The sequence below is a fragment of the Sphaerodactylus townsendi genome, linkage group LG03 (assembly GCF_021028975.2).
Source record: "Sphaerodactylus townsendi isolate TG3544 linkage group LG03, MPM_Stown_v2.3, whole genome shotgun sequence".
NCBI classification, from domain to species: domain Eukaryota; kingdom Metazoa; phylum Chordata; class Lepidosauria; order Squamata; family Sphaerodactylidae; genus Sphaerodactylus; species Sphaerodactylus townsendi.
In genome coordinates, this window is record NC_059427.1 from 122483373 (window position 1) to 122502774 (window position 19402).

Sequence of the window (19402 nt, forward strand, 5' to 3'; positions counted from 1 at the left end):
GCCCTCCTTTTGTGCTTCTATTGAGGCTTCCTTTCTGGTCTGAATTTAATTAGGTTTTGTGTTTTCAAAGCAGACTGGAACTAACATAGCCTTTTTGAACAGCAGCCCTGACTGTGGGTTTCCACCCACAGGCTGAAGAATGAGCTACTCTGTTCCAAGATAAGAGGCAGGCCTGGCCATGAGTGACATGCTTTGGAGGGCTCCCCTTGCCCTCTCCAAGAGGTCAACTTTGCTGTGCAGCACAAATCAGACTGGGTAGCAAGATGCTCATTCACCCACCTCACCTCCCTAGCTTGGGGAAGATGTCACACAACTCAGAGCAGCTTTAAACATTATGCATTTCTCACACAGAAGGACTTCTATACAGGGCAAGATTTCACCATAAGACACATGCTTAAAAAAATATACAGCCACGTTATACAAAAACCAGGAGTACTCCAGCTTTACAAATGTTATTCCAGAATAATAACTGTGTTGTTCTACAGTAGAGGAGCAAGATTTGAGTGTAGTAGACCCTTAAAAGTAGCCAGGCTTTCAATCTGGAAAGTTTATACCCTGGATATCTTTGTTGCTCTTTTAAGGTGCTCAAATCTTTTTATTCCCGCATATGCTTCCATGTGTCAAAGCTGCAAGAGATACAGAGGGGTGTACAAACATGGCAGATACTGGATTGCAACCAACAGAAAATGTGGGAGGGAGGAGATGTCATACAAAAGATCAGTTTGAAACAATGAAATCATTCCATTCAGAGAGAATGAGGACCATTCCCTACTGTAGACAGAGGAGCAGAACAGGATTGATATGAAATCAAATCTAATTGGGGGAGTTGCAGTGTGAAACATAAGCAGATCCAATCAGGGCAGTGGAGAGGATTCATAAAGGTAAGCTTACTGCAGGGTCACCGGATAGGTATGGCCATCTCAAATAAGCCTGCCTCACTGTCATATTCATATATAGAAATGCTTTATGTCTAGTAAACCAGCAACCTGTTAAAAAGCAGTCTTTGTCCCAAATAAAACCACAAATGTTCTGGCATGATTTTTACCTTTTCTACATCGCCATTGGCAACTGGTTCTGGCAAGGGCCCTGAAGGGAAAACCAAACAAAGCAGGCAGTTAGCAAAGACTTTTAAAAAAAACCTTTCCAAATTTTCTTTACATTAGTTGGCACGTTCCTTGCAGAATTGGGACTAGTGAGGTTCTTTTTATGATTGTGACAGCTCGACCACCGCAGCCAAACCCCCCCAAAAGGGACTGATTATGTCCAGTCCATGCACACTTGCAGCTGTTTCTCCATACCCATGACCCATGTGATTGCCACACATGCATAAGAGTCATGAAGACCATGTGGGGGCTTCCCCTTTCCTCATCTGCTTGCACATACCACACCTACATGAGCAGTAATGTATGCACAATAGTAGTATGCAATGGCATCACAGAGACACTGCTTGTAGGTGGCTGCAAGTGCAAAAAGGCACCAAGCTCTGGTGGATCAGCTTGAGGGGGAGATGCAGTAGCTTAACAACTTTGTTGATTTTCACGTCTGGTTCCTTGTTCCCTAGCCTTGCAGCAGTTCAAAGTAAGCTTTCTTCCACAGCCCACACAGTATAATTGCAGACACCTCCAAAAAAGCAGTAATGTCATTGCCAATACCATTTAAAGAGCTGAATTCTTTTTATTTGCAAGCATCAAAACTTCTGGTACCAGTTAATTATTAAAATAAGGTATCTTTTTTGCTGTTCAAATGTCCAACCCTACATGGGTACATTACCTAACATCAAATGAATGTTAGAAACCCACTTTTTTATTTTCCCTGTTTCTTGATTTCTAATCCTCATTTCAGAATGTTTTGCTCCATCTCAAGCATCCTCCACCAGCACACGTTTGGGGCCAGCCATTTCAACCTAAATGTCACAGTCAGTTTAATATATCAATAAACTGTGCTTTCCATATTTAAAAAAATTTAAGAGGAGAGAAGTGAACTCAGTGAAACATCCAAGACATCATCTGAATTTATCTCTAAACATTACCACAAACTCTTTAGGTGGGTCATCAGTACTTTGCTTGGCAACTTACAAATCAGTTGCATGAACATGTTAATGCTCATATGTTTATACCATATATAATCGTATATAAGTTGAATTTTTCAGCATATTTTTTGTGCTGAAAAAGCCCCCCTTGACTTATACACGAGTGAGGTGTATTTTTAAAATATTTTAGCGTTTTTACTTTGTCAGCCACCAGGGGGGCGCAATTTTTAGGCTAGTGGCACCAAAATTTCAGGGATTTTTGAAGAGATTCTCCTGATGATACCAGCCAGGTTTGGTAAATTTGGTTCAGGGGGTCCAAAGTTATGGACCCCCAAAGGGGGTGCTCCGACCCCCCATTGTTTCCAATGGGAGCTAATAGTAGATGGGGCTACCCTTTTGAGGGTCCATAACTTTGGACCCCCTGAACCAAACTTCACCAAACCTGGGTGGTATCATCAGGAGGGTCTCCTAAAGATACTCTGAAATGTTGGTACTGCTAACATAAACATTCCTCCCCTGACCAAAAATTTAGTTTTGAAGAATTTTAACTCTTGTGTTTTAGCTTGGTTGCTGATTGAGCTAAGGTTTTTGTACTTTTAAAGTTATTGTTGAGACCACATTGTTTTTGTTGATTCTCTTTTCCATTTACAGAGCTAGTTTACTGTTTTTCTTTGAAATAAATATGCAAAAACATTTAACTTACTGATGCCTCAATTAATGTAATTTTATTGATATCTATTTTTATTTTTGAAATTTGCCAGTAGCTGCTGCATTCCCCACCCTCGACTTATACGCGAGTCAATAAGTTTTCCCAGTTTTTTTGTGGTAAAATTAGGTGCCTCGACTTATATGCGGGTCAACTTATACACGAGTATATACTGTATATATTATTCTGTGCAGAGGTTTATGTCTCTGGGCATTCAACAAATATGGCAGAAAAACTGAAATATGCTGATCCAGAAACGTCCTTATAAAATCTGGTTTACCCAACCATGCACCCATTCATTAAATTCACCCCAGGAGTGTTTGACTGTACAAAACACATTTCACGAAGATATTCTCTGGATTTACAAGTTGGAATACTTGGATCTGCATGTTGGTATACAACTGTTGAAAAAGGATAAAGCAGATGTATGGTTCCAAGGAGCCAAACTGAGAGGCAACACAGTGAGAAATTGTAATGGTAAGTTTAATTAAGTTTGCTCACGCAGGACTTCCCAGTACAACAGTAGCTGAACTATGCAGAGAAGAAAAAGACAGACTGTCAAGGCCAAGTTGCTAGGAAACTGACACATGCTATGTGCTACATTTGTGCTGGTTGCTCCGTTGCAACCCCTCACTCCCAGCCATGACTCAAAAAGTTGTATGTACTCTCTATATCATACTTGGTCTACAGATGAGCCAAGTTTCAACATAAAGCAATAAACCCCATAGGAAGTGAGAACGAAATATGAATTACTGGCTTACTCCCCATTCTAATTAATAGTCAGTAATGCAAACACACGACTGAAAGTTCTTTGTTTAAACAGGGGTTGGCATCAAAAGAGAGTTAATACTGTAGTCATTACTACATAACTGAGCACACATTCGCATGTGTTCAGTGCATTTTGAAACTCCTGATGCATGTGTAGCATCTTCACTCTAAAAAGAATATCCTATCAGAGGCACTCCCTGCTACTTGAAGCTTGAAGGGTGACCTTGGGACAGTCACAGTTCTTTCAGAACTCTCTCAGCCCATGCCAAGGAAGGCAACAGCAAGCCACCACTGAACATCTCTTGCCTTGATGGCACTTTACACACACACAGAGCTCAGAGGGCATGACAACTGAATAGCAGGCTCTGAGCCTCAGATATCTGACAAGACGGGATGCACATTTGGTTATTAATTAGTAACATTCAAACTCTCCCTGTTCTTTGAATACCAAATCTGATTGTTAAAAACAAGGCAAGAGTGCTTCTACCACCTTACTATCTTTTCAAAGTGCAGGAGGTAAGGGCAGTAAGGGCGACAAGTGAGGGAAAATTCAGAGAGTGTGACTGACACGGAGACATCTTCAGCAGAACAGTTTGCAGATTTATTATGTATTTTATTGGATTTATAGGTTGGGCTCAGTACGGCTTACAGGAGTTAAAACTCAAGAGTACAAAAATAGACTATAGCTATAATTAAAACGATATAACCCTTGATGGTGATGAGCAACAATATAAATTTACCATTACAAAACTAGACGAGGTTGGCATCATCAATCAGTAAATAATAAATGCTAACTGCAATTATAATTGGGAGGTCAGTGAGATGGAATAGGGACAGTGGGAGGCCTCAACCCAAGGCCCAGTAGAACATCTCTGTCTTACAGGCCCTGCAGAACTGTTTGAGGTCCCACAGGGCCTGGTGTCAGCTGAAAAGAGAGTTCGAGCAGGCTGGAGGCAGGGCCAAAAAAGATGTTTCTGAAGACTATCTCAGTTGACATTTCTGTCTAGAGCATTTCCACTTTCCATGAACAGTGCAAACATTCTACTTGTACCATTGGGAATGCAGGCAGTGCTGCAGACTAGTGCGGGACGGGGCAATTGAGGTAGAGGCTACACTCCCCGTCTGCCCTGTCACAGAAGTTACACTTTCAGTGGACAGAGAAAGGTTTTGCTTGTAATGTCTGGAAAGAAGGTAGACCACAATGCTGCAAACTGGGAGGGGAAATTAATTAAAAGCAAATAGCATCTTCACACGCACACAACAGCAAATAGGAGTTGACTAGGCACAAGAGATTAGTGATGAGAAAAGAGCTCTCTGCACAGTTTATTTTATCATAAAAACAGCTACAGGAAGGGTAACTGAATAAGAATTAGGGGGCAGGGTAGCTGGTGAAGAGTAAGGTAACTTGTATTTCTAGGTCAATTGGAAGGATGCTCATATTTATGCACATCTCTACACATTTGTATCTTGAAAAGGCAATGGTGGCCTATTTTTTAAACACACAACTGCCTCGTCCCATTGTTACCTCACGAAACTATGACCCCAGTAGTTTTTGCCCGGTCTGGTTAATTCCAGTACCTCATGTGGACTGGGAGAAAAGTGCTGAAATGATCAAGCACAGCAACCTAGGACAGGGGAAACAGTATAACTTTCCATTGCCTGCATACTCTGCTTTCTGTCTAAAAATGGACATTGCACTCCCCTCTACAGCTGAGGATCCCGGAAAGCAGGAAAAACTCACTTAACTTGCCACCTTGGACCAGTTTGGCAAGTGAGATTACCACCCATAGCTGGAAGAAAGAGGTCAAAGGGGCAAACAGGCCCTGAGAATGGCATAGCAACAGGATAAGAAGCAGTTCAGTGGAAAAGCATTTCCTACTAAAACAAATGGAAAAAGAATTAAACAACACTGCTATCCTAAACAGAGTTATATCAGTCCAGGCCCACAAAACAAACTAGGTGCAAGTTGTTGTTGTTGTTTTAAAGACAAAGTGAGTCAAAAATTCAACACTTTGCACTCTAGTAACTTGCATTAATCTTAGCTGATAACACGTTCTTAGGCACATTCAAAGACATCTCCTGCCACAAGTCCTTTCAATAGACTCCTGTCTGGTTGGGACTCACCTGCAAAAAACATCCGGGGGAAGGGGATCAGTTGCAGAGCATGGTACAATGGCAGAAGTGGCTTCAATCTTCCCTCAGGCAGACACAAGGGCCTGGAAGCAGTAGAGAAAGCCCTTCCCAAGAACAGAAAGGGGGGAGATTGAAACCCCCCCCCCCCCCCCCGCTGCTACATAGTGCTCCACATCTGATTTCTGTCTCCTCCCCGCGGTATAAAAATGCAACAATAAATAAATAAATAAATAAATATATGATGAAGTTTTACTGCAACTCAGAGTCAGAAAGCAAGAGGAGAAACAAACAAACAAACATGGAAAACTGAAGATCAGCCAGAGCAGAAAGCAGGGATGTGTGCAGCAAGTTCTGCATTTTCAGCCTTCAAGAGGAAATCACATTTGCATCTCTATATTTGCATGGCTAACAAACAGTGGATACCAAGCCCTGCCAAATGAGAAAACAGTGGAGAATAACACAGAACTCAAGGATCTGCCTCTAGAAGTCAGGTTAATAACTTAGAAATATGATCTGGAGAAGAAGTGCTGTTCTAGCATGCCTTCTCTGTTCTGAGCCTCCAAAAAGGGGTAGGGGAGCAACTGCTTCCTGGAGTAACACATACTTTTCATGCATGTCTCTAGAGTCTATAGGTGAAAGCTTTCAGGTACCTGGGCTGGGAAAGAGATCAGCCTGAGACCTAGGAGAACCCTTTGCAGTTGGGAGAATAGTACTGAAAGCACTGTGGTTTAGTAGTTAGATTACTGGATTAGGATCTAGGACCACCCAGGTTTGAACCTTCAGTGTGCCATGGAAGCTTGCTGGGTGACCTTGGGTTACTCACAGTCTCAGCCTAACCTACCTCTCAGGGAACTGCCAGAGTAAAATGGAGAAAAGAAGAATACTGTAAGCTGCTTTGGGTTCCCATTGAGAAGAAACGAGAAGAATAAATGATGTCAATGGCCATTCATGCATTCACTGCTTACCCCATGATTGTTTGCATCACAGTGGGGTTTTCCTGCCATTTTTTGTTTGAACAGGGATTCTCCTCCTGTGAAGTGTCCCTTGCTGAGCCACCATTTTGCCTGCCCACTGCTTCCTCATTGTTTCCATGCAACCTCTGGTTGGGAAAGTTGCCTGCTGCCCTTATTTTCCTACTGTCTTTGATATAGTGTTAATTTGCTAGACCAGGTCAATTTCTTGTCAATTTTAAGACATTCAGTGTGAAAACAAATAAAAGCTCTTCTGATCCTTCTGAAATGGTGGCCCATAGAGTGTGAGGAATTGTTGTGGTGTTGGAAAGGGAAGTCAGGGAGGAACAAAAAAACCCAAAGAATGCTAAATGCATGCTAATCTCCTTCACTTTCCCTGGGAAGGGAAAGGAAAAGTTGCACTTTCAGAGCTTTCAAAAACTGTGAGGATTCTCTGATTTGAAGGCGGGGTGTCTGGCAAAGATGGAAAAATGGGTGTCACTGAGAATCAAACCCAAAGGGAATAGGTGCTCAGGGCAAAGGAGACCACAAATGCATAAATGTCCTGTAATAAAAATCTACGGCAGATGATCCAATGATAAGTCTGTACTAAGCATATAATCATATTCAATATATGTTTGACAAGCACATTCCTTGTCATCAACATCTAGAAGGAACCAAGCATGTTCACAATGATTTTTCTTCATAGATGTCACTTAGAAGGCCCACTGTCAGTACACCTGATGTACACTGCATGTAACAAGGTTCTCCCCTGATTCTTCCCTGCAAAGCCTTTATGGAGAACAGGCCCAAAGTTACCCACTCAAATAGTTGTAGCAAAATGATATCACTTGCAGATAACTTTTACTACAAGTAAATGCCACGTTACAAACTAGCTTTCTGGTAAACCAGCGGTTCTCAACCTATTGAGCGCGACCCCTTTGGGGGTCTAACGATCCTTTCACAGGGGTCGCCTAAGACTCTCTGCATCAGTGTTCTCCATCTGTAAAATGGGTAAATAGGGTTGGGGGTCACCACAACATGAGGAACTGTATCAAAGGGTCACGGTATTAGGAAGGTTGAGAACCACTGCGGTAAACTATGTTAACAGGCCACATAATGGACATCTCAACTCTTCTGTCCTATAAAGCAACTACTACTATCCAACAGCACATAATGGCAGATGAGCAATTTCCTCATTGGCTCTCTTTAAGAACCAAAACAGGAAAAAAAGAAAGTCACCTTCCATCTATTCGGAATGTACATTTATTGTCTAGAAGATAACCTAACACTGACTCCCAGAAAACTCAGCCAATCAGGAGCCAGTCTTGAGAACATGCTGTACTTTCTACCCACTCCCTATTCATCATGTATTTAAGTTTACATACTAACCAGGTTCTCTCATAACCATGATTTAAACCCTAATTTCATTCATTTGGAAAATTTGGTTAGCATGCAAAAAAAGGAAGATGCATTCTAAAGACCAGCTGGTAGTTTGCTAATCAAGGTTTCCACAGAACCAGAATTACATCTGGACTGGACTGGACGGTTCTTCAGATACTCCAGGTGACAACTGCAACAATATATACTGAATGAGTAATTGATAATTTGACATAACATTAACCCAGAAACAAAACTATCTTGAATATTAGCATCCAAGCCAGTCTCATTTTCACCGCACCTTAGCGCACACCTTCCTGCAACTAGAAAGGTATTTCATTATATTCCACGAAGTTGATTTTGCCACATTCTTACAGCTAAGTCTTCCTTACCTGCCAGATGTTCCTCTGAGGGAAGGACTTTGCACTTTTTAAAGAATTCATCTGTTAAGTTATCCACCACCAACAGTTTGGTCTCGTCTCCACCAGCTTTTATGGCTGTGACTACGTCAGAATGTTGCTTGCCTTCCATGGACAGCCCATTCACCTGCCAAGACAACAACATGCTTTGAGACCAAAGAGAGAGGCAGCTTCCAAGACAAGCTGTCACCTTTGCATGAGACATCAGTCACATGGTGCCAAATCATGCTGTGGCTGCTGTAACTCTTTGCTGTGTCTTACTCTGTCCAACCCAAAATACAGTTAGCACCAAGACTCTCAGGAACCCTTTTCACCAGTCACATGGGGTGGTTACGGTAATCTGGTTGTCACTTCACATTATGTTACTCACCCTGGAATGCACCCATATTCATGGTTCATTTCCTTCCATAGTCTAGCAGTGTGCAGTCATACCTAGAGTTTTATCACATTATCACAATTTCTTTTCACATTTATACACCCATTTTCTTCCATAATGGCAAGAACCCATTTAGCACTAGTTCTCTATTATTGTTTCTTGGATACTGAACCCACCCTTCCTCAAAGGAGCTTGGGCAAATATAATGCTTCAAAGGAGGCTCTCCTCCCCATTATATCTGCACCCCAAAGCTGTGAATAGATTAGGCTCAGACACAGACTGGTCTAAGGACACTCTGAGAGCTTCAAGGCAAAGTGGGAGCTTGAATCCAGGTCTGTCCAGTGCTAGACAAACAAACACAGCCATGCAGGGTGTGTGGAGTCTGTGACTGCTAAAATGATCATAGAACTCAAGACGGTTAGTGCTGAAATCGTATTATGACAGGTTTGTTGCCAAATCACCAAGTCCAATAGCAGGGATAACCAAATGGTTGTTAATAACCAACGTCTGGTCTCAGCCAAGCATTACATGTTATGCTTCAACACTGCCACTTAAAAGGCTCTTGAGTCATAGGGAAGTGAAAGATCTTCCACAGCAAATAAGACACAGGCAAACTTTCTTCCAGCATTTAAAATCCAGGCATCTGAGCTTGTCTGGCAGCCACTCAGTCAGTTTGTACACATCATCACATGCCTGGCGCAGGCCTGTAATCCAGACTGTGTGCATCTCCGTCTATGCACACCTGGCAGCTTGGCTTGTGCAACCCTGTGCTAATCGCTTCAGGAAAATCTGATTTTAATGAGGTCTTGCTGGCTTCGCTGCTAATCCCTGAATGGCTCCAGCACGAAGGTCTGGCTGTAATTGGTGCCAGGACAGCTAATACATTTGTGCCCCCCCTCCCAGTTCCAGCCTTTTAGTACTGGACTATTTATTACACTGTAAGACACCATGATAATAAAAAGCAACATTTAGAAGGATCCATTCACTGAGACCCTGAACAGGCAGCAGTTGGGAGGAGCAACTGTTTTGCTCTTCAGGTAGTTGCCACAGCAGCCCAGTGGATCTCGTTGCTTACAAAAGTGAGAGCAGCAGGGGTGGAGGGATAGAAGAATTTATTTTTGAGCTAAATCTGAACATATTTTTATTTGGCTCAAGGCACTTTACTGATAATCTTACCCAAACATAATTAAGCCCAAATTCCTCTCCCACCTTTAAGGGATGCCTTCTTCCATATCTCATCATAACTCCTAGCAAACAAGTTTTACAATGTCTCCTGAATACCTCTTCAGGGAGCGTATTCCATAAAGTAGAAGCTGTGATGGAAAAGGCTCTGCTTGATGCCAGTCAGGCCAGTCCAAGTGGGTAAAGAGCCAGATAAAGTAATTATCCTTCAGATAAAGTATTTTTTGTATGAAATCATATGCAACCAAATCAGCAATGATTTATTTATTCATTGGATTTTTTCACCACCCTTCCCTAGTAGACTCAAGGCAGTTTCCAACATCCAATAAAAACAAAATATTAAACATTATAAATACTAATTTACACTATAAAAATACCATTTAAATTTTAAATATAAACAGTATAAAATTGTCACAGGCCATCAGGTGGTTTATAGATGGGTGCCACCAGCAGAGGGATGGGGGGGGGGGGACACAAGAAAAGGGGAGAGGAAAAGGAAATAGAAAAAAAAGATGGAGAATTGAGAAAAGAGGAAAGGGAAAAACAGGAAAAATAGAGACGGGGAAGGAAAAAGGAGAAAAAAAGACAGAAAGGAGGGCAAAGGAAATGGAAGGGGGCTATTGACATATCACCTTAGCTAGCCTCAACAGTATGCCTGGTGGAACAGACCTTGGGGAACTGCATTAGCTCATGCAGGGCTCTGGTTTTCCCAAACAGAGCGTTCCATCAGGTAGGGGCCGGGGCTGAAAAAGCCCTGGCCCTGGTTGAGGTAGCCAGACAATGATATGCACAGCTGTTGCATAAAACAATCTCCATGCATTTACCCACAAATAGGTATACTCCCAGGAGACAGACAGAGAAACTTTAAATATACTCCAGCCCCAGAAGTCAAGATCTTTGAGAAATGCTGGGTTATTTTGACTTATGGTCCAGAAGGCTGTCAGCCTAAGTGTTTGGAAAAGCTGCAAAACAGGAGTTACTCTGAAATCAGTGACAGAAAAGGTCACTGGCAGTATGCCTCTGTTAAGGAAAAAAGGCACTTTGAAAAACTGGCAAGACATGCTGGCACTAACTTTTCCCACTTGGGTCACAAGAGGCATTTGACAAGTTCATAACAGAAGAACAGTGACTGGGTTTTTGCTTAGTCGCATTACCCTGCCAATAACCCTGTGGAATTCTGGTTAACTGGTCATCGTTTATTTTGCTGAGGAATGATGGCTGTATATGGTACAAAGGCAGACTGACTCTAAGTGCAACTGAAGCAGGAACAGATGCAAACTGAGAAACAAAGCTGCATGCCACCAAAGGGTTCTCTGTTACTACAGTCATTTCACTCTGCCATCACTTTTCATTGAATGTTCTGTTTTTATTCCACCCAATGATCTTGTTTTGAATGCACATAATCACTCATTCAGCTTGGGGTGAGCACTAGCAAAATTATTATTTTTGTTCTTTACCAGGAATGGAATGATTATAACTTTTATTAAATATTGTGAATACTTCAACATTCAGGAAAGTTGTCCCAGAATACTCCCAATGTTTAATTATAACTATCTGGCAGGGTCCCTGCGCATCCCCAGCTAGTTCATGGCATTTTTGCCTTTTAAATTTTCAAAGCATATTGATTTCAATGGGATGACCTGGTCTCCAACCTACAGAGGCCCAGATCTACTCCAATGAAAATTATGATCCTTTAAAGTTTAAAGGGACAAAACGGCTCTAACCAATCAGCTCCACTCCTTTCAAACTGATCCTGCCTCACCTCCCAGACATGATTCCTGCTTCTGAGATTATTAGGACTGATAACAGCAGAATTCTGAATTGTGTTGAGAAGGCAGGCACAGTATTTGATATTGCCAACCTGATCTATGAAATACTGGGCATTTTTGGGTTTGCAATATCTGACTGCATGTCCCTCACTTAGCCCCCTGAAGCACTCAACAATTTATACCTCAATAATACGGTCTTGTGCGCGCAGTCCTGAAGATTCAGCTGGTGAGTCTGGATCTACAGCTCGGACATACTGGCCTGGCTTGGTCTTGTCACTATGGAGGTTGAATCCATAGCCACTGGGGCCCTTCTTCATCTGGCAGAGGCGAGGTCGCAGTTCATCCTAGAATCACAAAGTGTTCAGAAGACGATTTATGGTTACTTCAACATCTAGTCAGTCTTCCCCATCAGTTTCATTTCAATTATACTGAACTTGGTCAAGAGGGTCAGCATCTATTTAGAAGCAAAAGCTAACTTAACATGGAATGAGCCTGGGTCTGCTAGCCTTCATATCCTGGGGCATGTCCACAAATATAATTAAAACAGCTGTAGAAACTGCAATCCTCATAATTTCATATCAGCTGGGACACCCAAGAACAGAAAATCTGACAAAGGGAAATAGGACCATATCACTGCAAAATTTCCTTTCTTGCTTTTCTGTCAATACATGTTGATGTTTTCTCCTTTGTAAAAGGAGAAATCAGTATTACACACCCCACAGACCACGCTACTGTCTTGTTTTTGCCATTTTAATTTTATTTCTGTGTTTTGTAACCTAACAAAACATGCAGAGGACATGTTGTGTACACCAAGACTGTCCATTCCACAGAGAAAATGCAGAATGTGGTAAAGGACAGCAAATGCAGCTGAAACATCTATTTTCATTTTAACCATGTTTCTGGCCCTCATGACTGTAACGATATCCTTCAGATTGTGGGCAGCTTATGCAGCAGTTTTAATACAAGACCTAGCCCAGTAAGATCATGTAGTTGCAGGAAAGGAGGGTTTCAGTAGCCTTGCATAAGACAATGTTCCCCTGTCCTACCCAGGCAAGGTGCCCTCAGGAGTTTTCCCTCCAAAATTAAAACTGTCACTTTCAGAGCCCGCTGAGCAGCTACCAACCAATTTTTATACTGATGAGGTAGCGTTAATGTTGAGATTTTACTTGATTTCTTTCACTTTGTGTTCCCCCCCTTTATAGTTTACAATAAACAGTAAAATTGTTCTTTAACGGATCAGCTGGGCGTCTCTCAGGCAAGTAGAGATATCCGCTTTGAGGGAACACAAAAATAACTCCTTTCCCTCTGTCAGAAAATAAAAAGCAAGCACCAGACTCTCTCTAAAGTAAAACAATAGAACAAGGAGATTTTATTTATAAGAAAAAATGAATTTTGGCAAAGGATCAACAATTTATAAACAAGAGGCTGGTATAGAGTGGTTCTTATTGTCATGATCTGGCCTGAACCTATCATGTCTCCTGACCGGGAGGTGGAGTCTGGAACTGCTGTCTCGTTTGCTCATTAGTTTCATTTATTCATTAGCCACCTGCTGGCATTTACAATTCAAAGCGTGGGAAGTATGGATTGTTTTGTCTTGGTGAAGGCTATGCCTTTGCCTTCCCATGAGAACAGAGGGGTGCTGTTCCCTCTGTTGCCAGACTGACCCATGATGTGTTGGGGGAACCCTGTTTTAAAGTTAGCAGTGTCTCTACTCATTCTGCCAACTCTTGGGGTGTCTAGCAGTGCAGTGCCAAAATGGGAAGCCCAGTCTCTGCATTGGCTCAGTGTACCCACAAGGGCACACAGTAAGTAAAAGCTTGTTTGGACTTGCCCTTGCCCACATCTGCCATGCAAAGCACCTATCTCACACCCTTCCTGAAGGGATTAAGAGAGCACAATGAATCTGCCCTGGAGAACGTTCCCATATCCAGCCCTGGACCATACACCCATAAACAAATTAATGTGTTTGCCCCAAGTGTTCCTGCCCAGTGTTGTATTACTCCAATGCTTCTTCTTCTGACTAAGCTCTCTAACAATCACCTCATTTGCATTGTCATTGTTCTATAGCTGTAATTCCATCAGCTACTCCCCCTCTGTCAGGCACTCCCTAGCTCAGACCATCAAGCTGATACCGCAACTCATTAGATTAATAACACAACCATTAAGGTTGATGACAGTCTCTCGTCTTTTCCTGGAAAGGCAGAACTTCTCTTTGTCCTGGGAGATTAAGGACCACTTTGCATAATCCTTAGGGTCCCTTTTCCCCTATAAAACACCCCCTCTCCCTGTAGCCCTTGTTCAATATCTCTGGACACCTATGTCTGTGATATTGTTGCACAACACGTTATTCTTCTGCCAGAACTAAGTGCAGGTCAGTCAGTTCTGTTCATCAGACCATTCCACTCCAAGATCAGGTGACTGTTCATCTATTCCAAACCTATCCATTCAACATTGCTTTTAGCCTGCTTTTAGCATGTTCTGCTATTTTGATTATTGTGTTCTTGTGTACCCCCCTCACCTCTAAATAAAATTGTTAAATTTTATTCACTCTGAGGAATTTCTTGTGAAAGCTGACTTCTGTAAAACATAGGCAACCAATATCTTGAGCTTGTGCGACCTTTTGCTAAGCCAAGAGTCTGCTCTCACTAATTCCCTATTCTAAAAGAGCAAGCATGCCACCATTTTGGGTAACACCTCCCCTGGGAACTGGAGGTGGAAGGTGGTGTCAAGTTGCATAGAAGGGGAGGGAAATGGAAAGAGAGTATAATGGAAGCTATTTTGACATCTAATTCTCTGTTCTGTCAATGGAAGTCTACATGCTTTATCCTGGGGCTGTTTTCAATAAAGGAAATCATTTGAACACGAAGTCTAATTATTGAACAGTCCAGGGGCTCAACACTTATATACAAATAGTTACAGTAACTTTCTTCATAAGTACTACAAGATTGGCTCAGGTCACTATTGTCTTCAAGGTGTTACATTAATTTTAATTTTAAATAAACATACCCACACCAGTTTTGGTGACACTATGTTCAGTTGGTCTTACTACTAGGTTGAAAAGACCTTCCTTTAACCCTTACATAAGCAGTTCAAAAACAGTTCTTTAAACACTAGCTTCTAGGCAATCCTCTCCACTAGATATGTCTAGCCCATGCTTTGCTTCAAAGAGCAGGAATTCCAGCTATCCCTCAGGAAGCCAATTCTTCTCCTAACCTCTATATTAAAAAATCCCACACTCTCATAAGCTTCACTGTTTAGTATCTGAGTGGGGTGTTCCTCAGAGCAAAATAACCAAGCAAACTGTGAATTTATTGTTACTGTTTTTGTTTTCACCAGGGACATGGTACAGATTCTCCTTTTTAATCTGACCCTCCAGTCGCTCAGAGTAGCTTAATCAGCTTACAAAGGAGTCCAATCAGCACACATCCATTCACAAGCTCATTCTGATGAGATCTCTCCTCAAAATCTCCTCACACCGGCCTTTAGAATTCTGCCTTTTTCAACCAGCTGATCACAAGTAGTGCTCACTTAATTCCTTGCATGCTGCAATCCACCTGCAGAAAATAAGGTGAAGTGGTGGTAATTGTCACACCTTGCTTCTTCCATGACTAGTAAAACCAGACTGCTTATGAAAAACACAAACATCCAAATTGAGGATTATGCTAATTTAAATTTATTTAAAAATATTTATATCCTGAATTTCTATAGTCTATATCCGAGTCAGCTTACAAAAATCACAATACATTAAAAATAATAGCATGGAATATTCAAAAGTCTGACCATTCAGCCTCTGTTACATACTAAAAACTTCTACAACTAGAGTACATGTCTCCATATGTCCCACTATAATGATACAAGGAACAAGCAAAGAATATTGTCTAGTATATTGTATGCTAAAGCATACAAGGAGTTAAAAATTGGAAATTTAAAATTTCTCATTTTTTCTAACAGTTATACAGACAACCCTTTCAGTCACTCCACCCATAGAATCAACTCCATATTTGTTTACCACAAGGCCTCTAAGAATTAGACTCAATTAAATGTTGGCCGAGAGTTGTGATATCATCAACAGCTTGGGTTGTAACACCCTTCCCTTACATTTCCTTTCCTCAATGCATCACTTGCAAAGCAGCCCTGCCTCATATTTCACCACCCAACAGTTTCTCCTGTCAGCTCTGAGGGAGTTCATTGGTATCCTTTGTTACATTCCATTAATAACCTTTAACACACTGGCTCCTAGGTAAAGGGGGAGTTGGAACACCCACCAGTCTTCATAACTTCCTCTGAGGCAAATACAGAAACCAAATGAGTGACAGAGGACATGAGTTTCTTTGGGTAGCAATCAAGCAGTTACAGCATATCCCACCAACATGGAGCATTGAAACCAAATCCATTCTAAGCTCATCAGGACATAGCAGTTTAGGTATGCTAGTTTTGATAACTCAGAGGATGCTTTCAAAATGTACTTTGATTTAAAAAATTTAAAGAAGTCAGATATTCTTCTGAAGCGAGAACATTGTTAAACTTTATATTCAAAAATCCGTACGTTCAAATTAAAACCTTTCCAATATTAAACTTCTTCCACCGGAAACTTTTAATTTCTTTTTAATTAAGAAGTCGATGCTTAGAAAGTAGGAATATGCTACAGTCATGTGTGAAGTGCAACATAAGAGCTTGGGCAGACTTAAATTGTAAAAGGTTGCCCCTTATTGTAGGACTTTTTGAATTCAGAATATAAGTGGGTGCACCTTCCTGTGAGAGCACCAATATTCTCACAAACCAACAGGTCACCATCATCTCCACTTTGCGGGGTTTCCAGAATAGTCTTTATTTTCAGACTGGTGTCTTCCTCAGGCTATGCCAAGGCTGAATCTTTGTGTTCATTTTTGGGTTTTCTGACAAGCCATACAGCTACTGCTCGATTACAAGTTACCAACTGGGGATTGAATCAGGCCTAACATTAAGATTTTCTCTTTGCCAAAATGGCTTGTTGTACATGAACAGAAGCAGTGTGACTGAAAACTATGATGTAACCCTGTTGTTCACATTTGTTATGCAAAACACTCAAGATGGCCAATCGCTGGAAGAGATGAAGGAACTATCCAAGCGTGATAGAAGCTTTCAGAAACACAAGAGCAACCAGGTTCAACTTCCCAGTCCATTATGCACGTTCGCTAGGACTAATCATCCATTCCCAGCCTATACTACCTCGAAAGACTGCTAGTTGTGAGGATAAAATGGAACAGGGGATAACAACTTCGTAAGCTACTTTTGGTTTCCACTGGGGAGACAAGCAGGCATTCAACGTATAAATAAAAAATAAAAGTATGCCGCCATTTCCTCCAAAGGGAAAAATCTATGTACTCTTAATTGTCAAGAATTATAGCTTGAACAAAGAACCTTTCCTTTGCCTATATAACTAATACAAAAGTTCAGGAGTTCGATATAAGAATTAAACAGGCAGCAAGTAGGAGATCCTGCATGCACACAGGATCTCATGAACATGTAATGAAGCCAACCCAAATAAAAACAATGTTTTTGCCTGATGAACAGTCTATGTGCATCAGAAGCAGCATATTATCAACACAGCATAAGAGATCACAGTAACCATCAATGGTAATCTCTACAGACCCACATAAGTGACGAGTAGAGTCCTCACTGAGGTTGAGAACTTCTTACAGTGGACAGAGTTCAGTTCTCAGTAAATCAACCATTTCAGCTGCTTTCCTATTTGTCATTGAAGTCTCTCTTTATAAATACCACATGCTTACATAATTGTTGAAGAGGCTCTGGTAAAAATAAAAAAAAATATCCATGATACAAGCACTTCTCATGCAAGCCAACCAACACCCATTTCTATAGCAAGTTTCTTATCCAAGATTTCTTCACTACCTACATGGTTTCCTAATGCAGAAAGAGAAGTGTGTGCAAAGCAGAAGGAACACTTTGCTTTACATGTACCAGGCACACCTTGTCATGCTGTTAACCAGGCTTCTGAACAAGAGGCCTGTGGGGGAGAATATCCTTATCCTAGACAGCAAGCTAGGAAAGTCTCTGAATCCCACTGTTACCACACCACCCTGGCAGAGCAGGGGGGAGTGCTTATTCATACAGGGGTATCCCTGCCTGCATGTCAGCCTAAAGGGTGATGCAGGCATTGTAGAGATGGAAAGCTCATTCTCTGGCAACAGTCAGGTCTACCAACAAGGAACTTCCAGGATTTTTTTTTTCCTTTCTGTTCTCATGCTCTCAGTTTGCTTGGCATAGCAGCACATTTGCAGCTCCCCAGCCAAGGAAGAATGTGTACTCAACACGATACAGTAGCCCTGCTGAATGGATACTCATTTCCAGCCACAAAAGGACCTGATTATCTTAACCCAGATACTCCCTTCTGTAACTAAATTTTCCTGACCCCCTTACAATGCACTCTATTGTTTCTCAAACAATCCTGTAACCAACCTTTCCTGACCACCTTACAATGCACTCTTTTGTTTCTCAAACAATCCATCTGGACACCTTCCAGAGGTTATTCTAGCACCTCCAAAGGTCATCCTGACCCCTCCCCCCGGTGGTTCTTCACCCTATAAATATCCTACCTTCCAAAGGGCCAATCAAATCACCCAGTGCCATTGACCCCCTTCCATCTTTGTCACTGTGCCCAACACATTGTCCCCTGGAACCAGACAGGATCTTCTTCACTTCATTTTTACACACACACACACCCATGACAGAGATAGATAGATATGTATCTCCCATACCCCTTTCAATTCCAAACCTATTTTCCAGCCTATTTATATTTTAGGAAGTGTGTGTGTGTGTGTGTGTGTGTGTGTGTGTGTGTGTGTGTGTGTGTGTGTGTGTGTGTGTGTGTGTTTATTGTATTGAAGCAAGTGCTTGTGAACCTCTTATCCCTACAAGTGGAGTATATATACCTGTGGAATGACCAGGGTGGAAGAAAGAACCATTTGCCTGTTAACAAGTATAAAGGGTGCAATTAGCAAGCTTGATTTGCATGTGTTGGGTGAGATCCACCCATTTAGCATGTGAGTAACCATGAAGATAGCTGGGTACTCACTTTACCAACCTCAGAAGGATGGAAGGCTAGAAGCAACCTGAAACCAACTTCTGTCGGGAGTGAACTCAAGGCACTACTGGATTCAAATCTTGTTTTATAAATACACTGGTCTTCTTCATTACCCAGAAACTACAACATAGGATTGTATAGTACATCACTAGTTGAATATGCATTTACTGTCTATTGGGGATGTCAAGACCAACTAACTATTTTAGCATAACCTCCACATCAGAGTTTATTGATTAGGATGTTGACTGTAACGTTCTAAGTCATATCATTCCAGTTGTACAAGGGGGTCATAAAGAATAAACTAGAACATTAGAGATATAAATTCCAGGGACACTCAGGCCCCTTCTACACATGCAGAATAATGCACTTTCACAATTGTTTGCAAGTGGATTTTGCTATTTCGCACAGTAAAATCCAGCTGCAAAGTGCACTGAAAGTGGATTGAAAGTGCATTATTCTGCATGTGCAGAAGGGGCCTCAGAGAGGAATAAGTGGGACTGAGGAAGATCAGCAGTGTAACACCAACACAATGCCACAAGCTGAACACTGATGTGATCAAGACATAAAGGGAATGAAACATACCAGCTTCTTCAAAAGGCAGGCAAT

At 41.6% G+C, this 19402-nt stretch overlaps 1 protein-coding gene across 1 annotated transcript in view; it reads right to left on the minus strand.

Annotated features, from left to right (window-relative positions):
• SLC9A3R1 (SLC9A3 regulator 1) overlaps positions 1-19402 on the minus strand; it is a 60447-nt gene that overhangs the window by 6181 nt on the left and 34864 nt on the right. The window contains exons 2-4 of the mRNA XM_048488003.1: positions 11895-12056; positions 8359-8512; positions 1046-1086 (exon numbers count right to left, since the gene is read on the minus strand). Coding sequence (XP_048343960.1) covers positions 1046-1086; positions 8359-8512; positions 11895-12056 — 357 coding nt within the window. The remainder of the gene's footprint in view (positions 1-1045; positions 1087-8358; positions 8513-11894; positions 12057-19402) is intronic.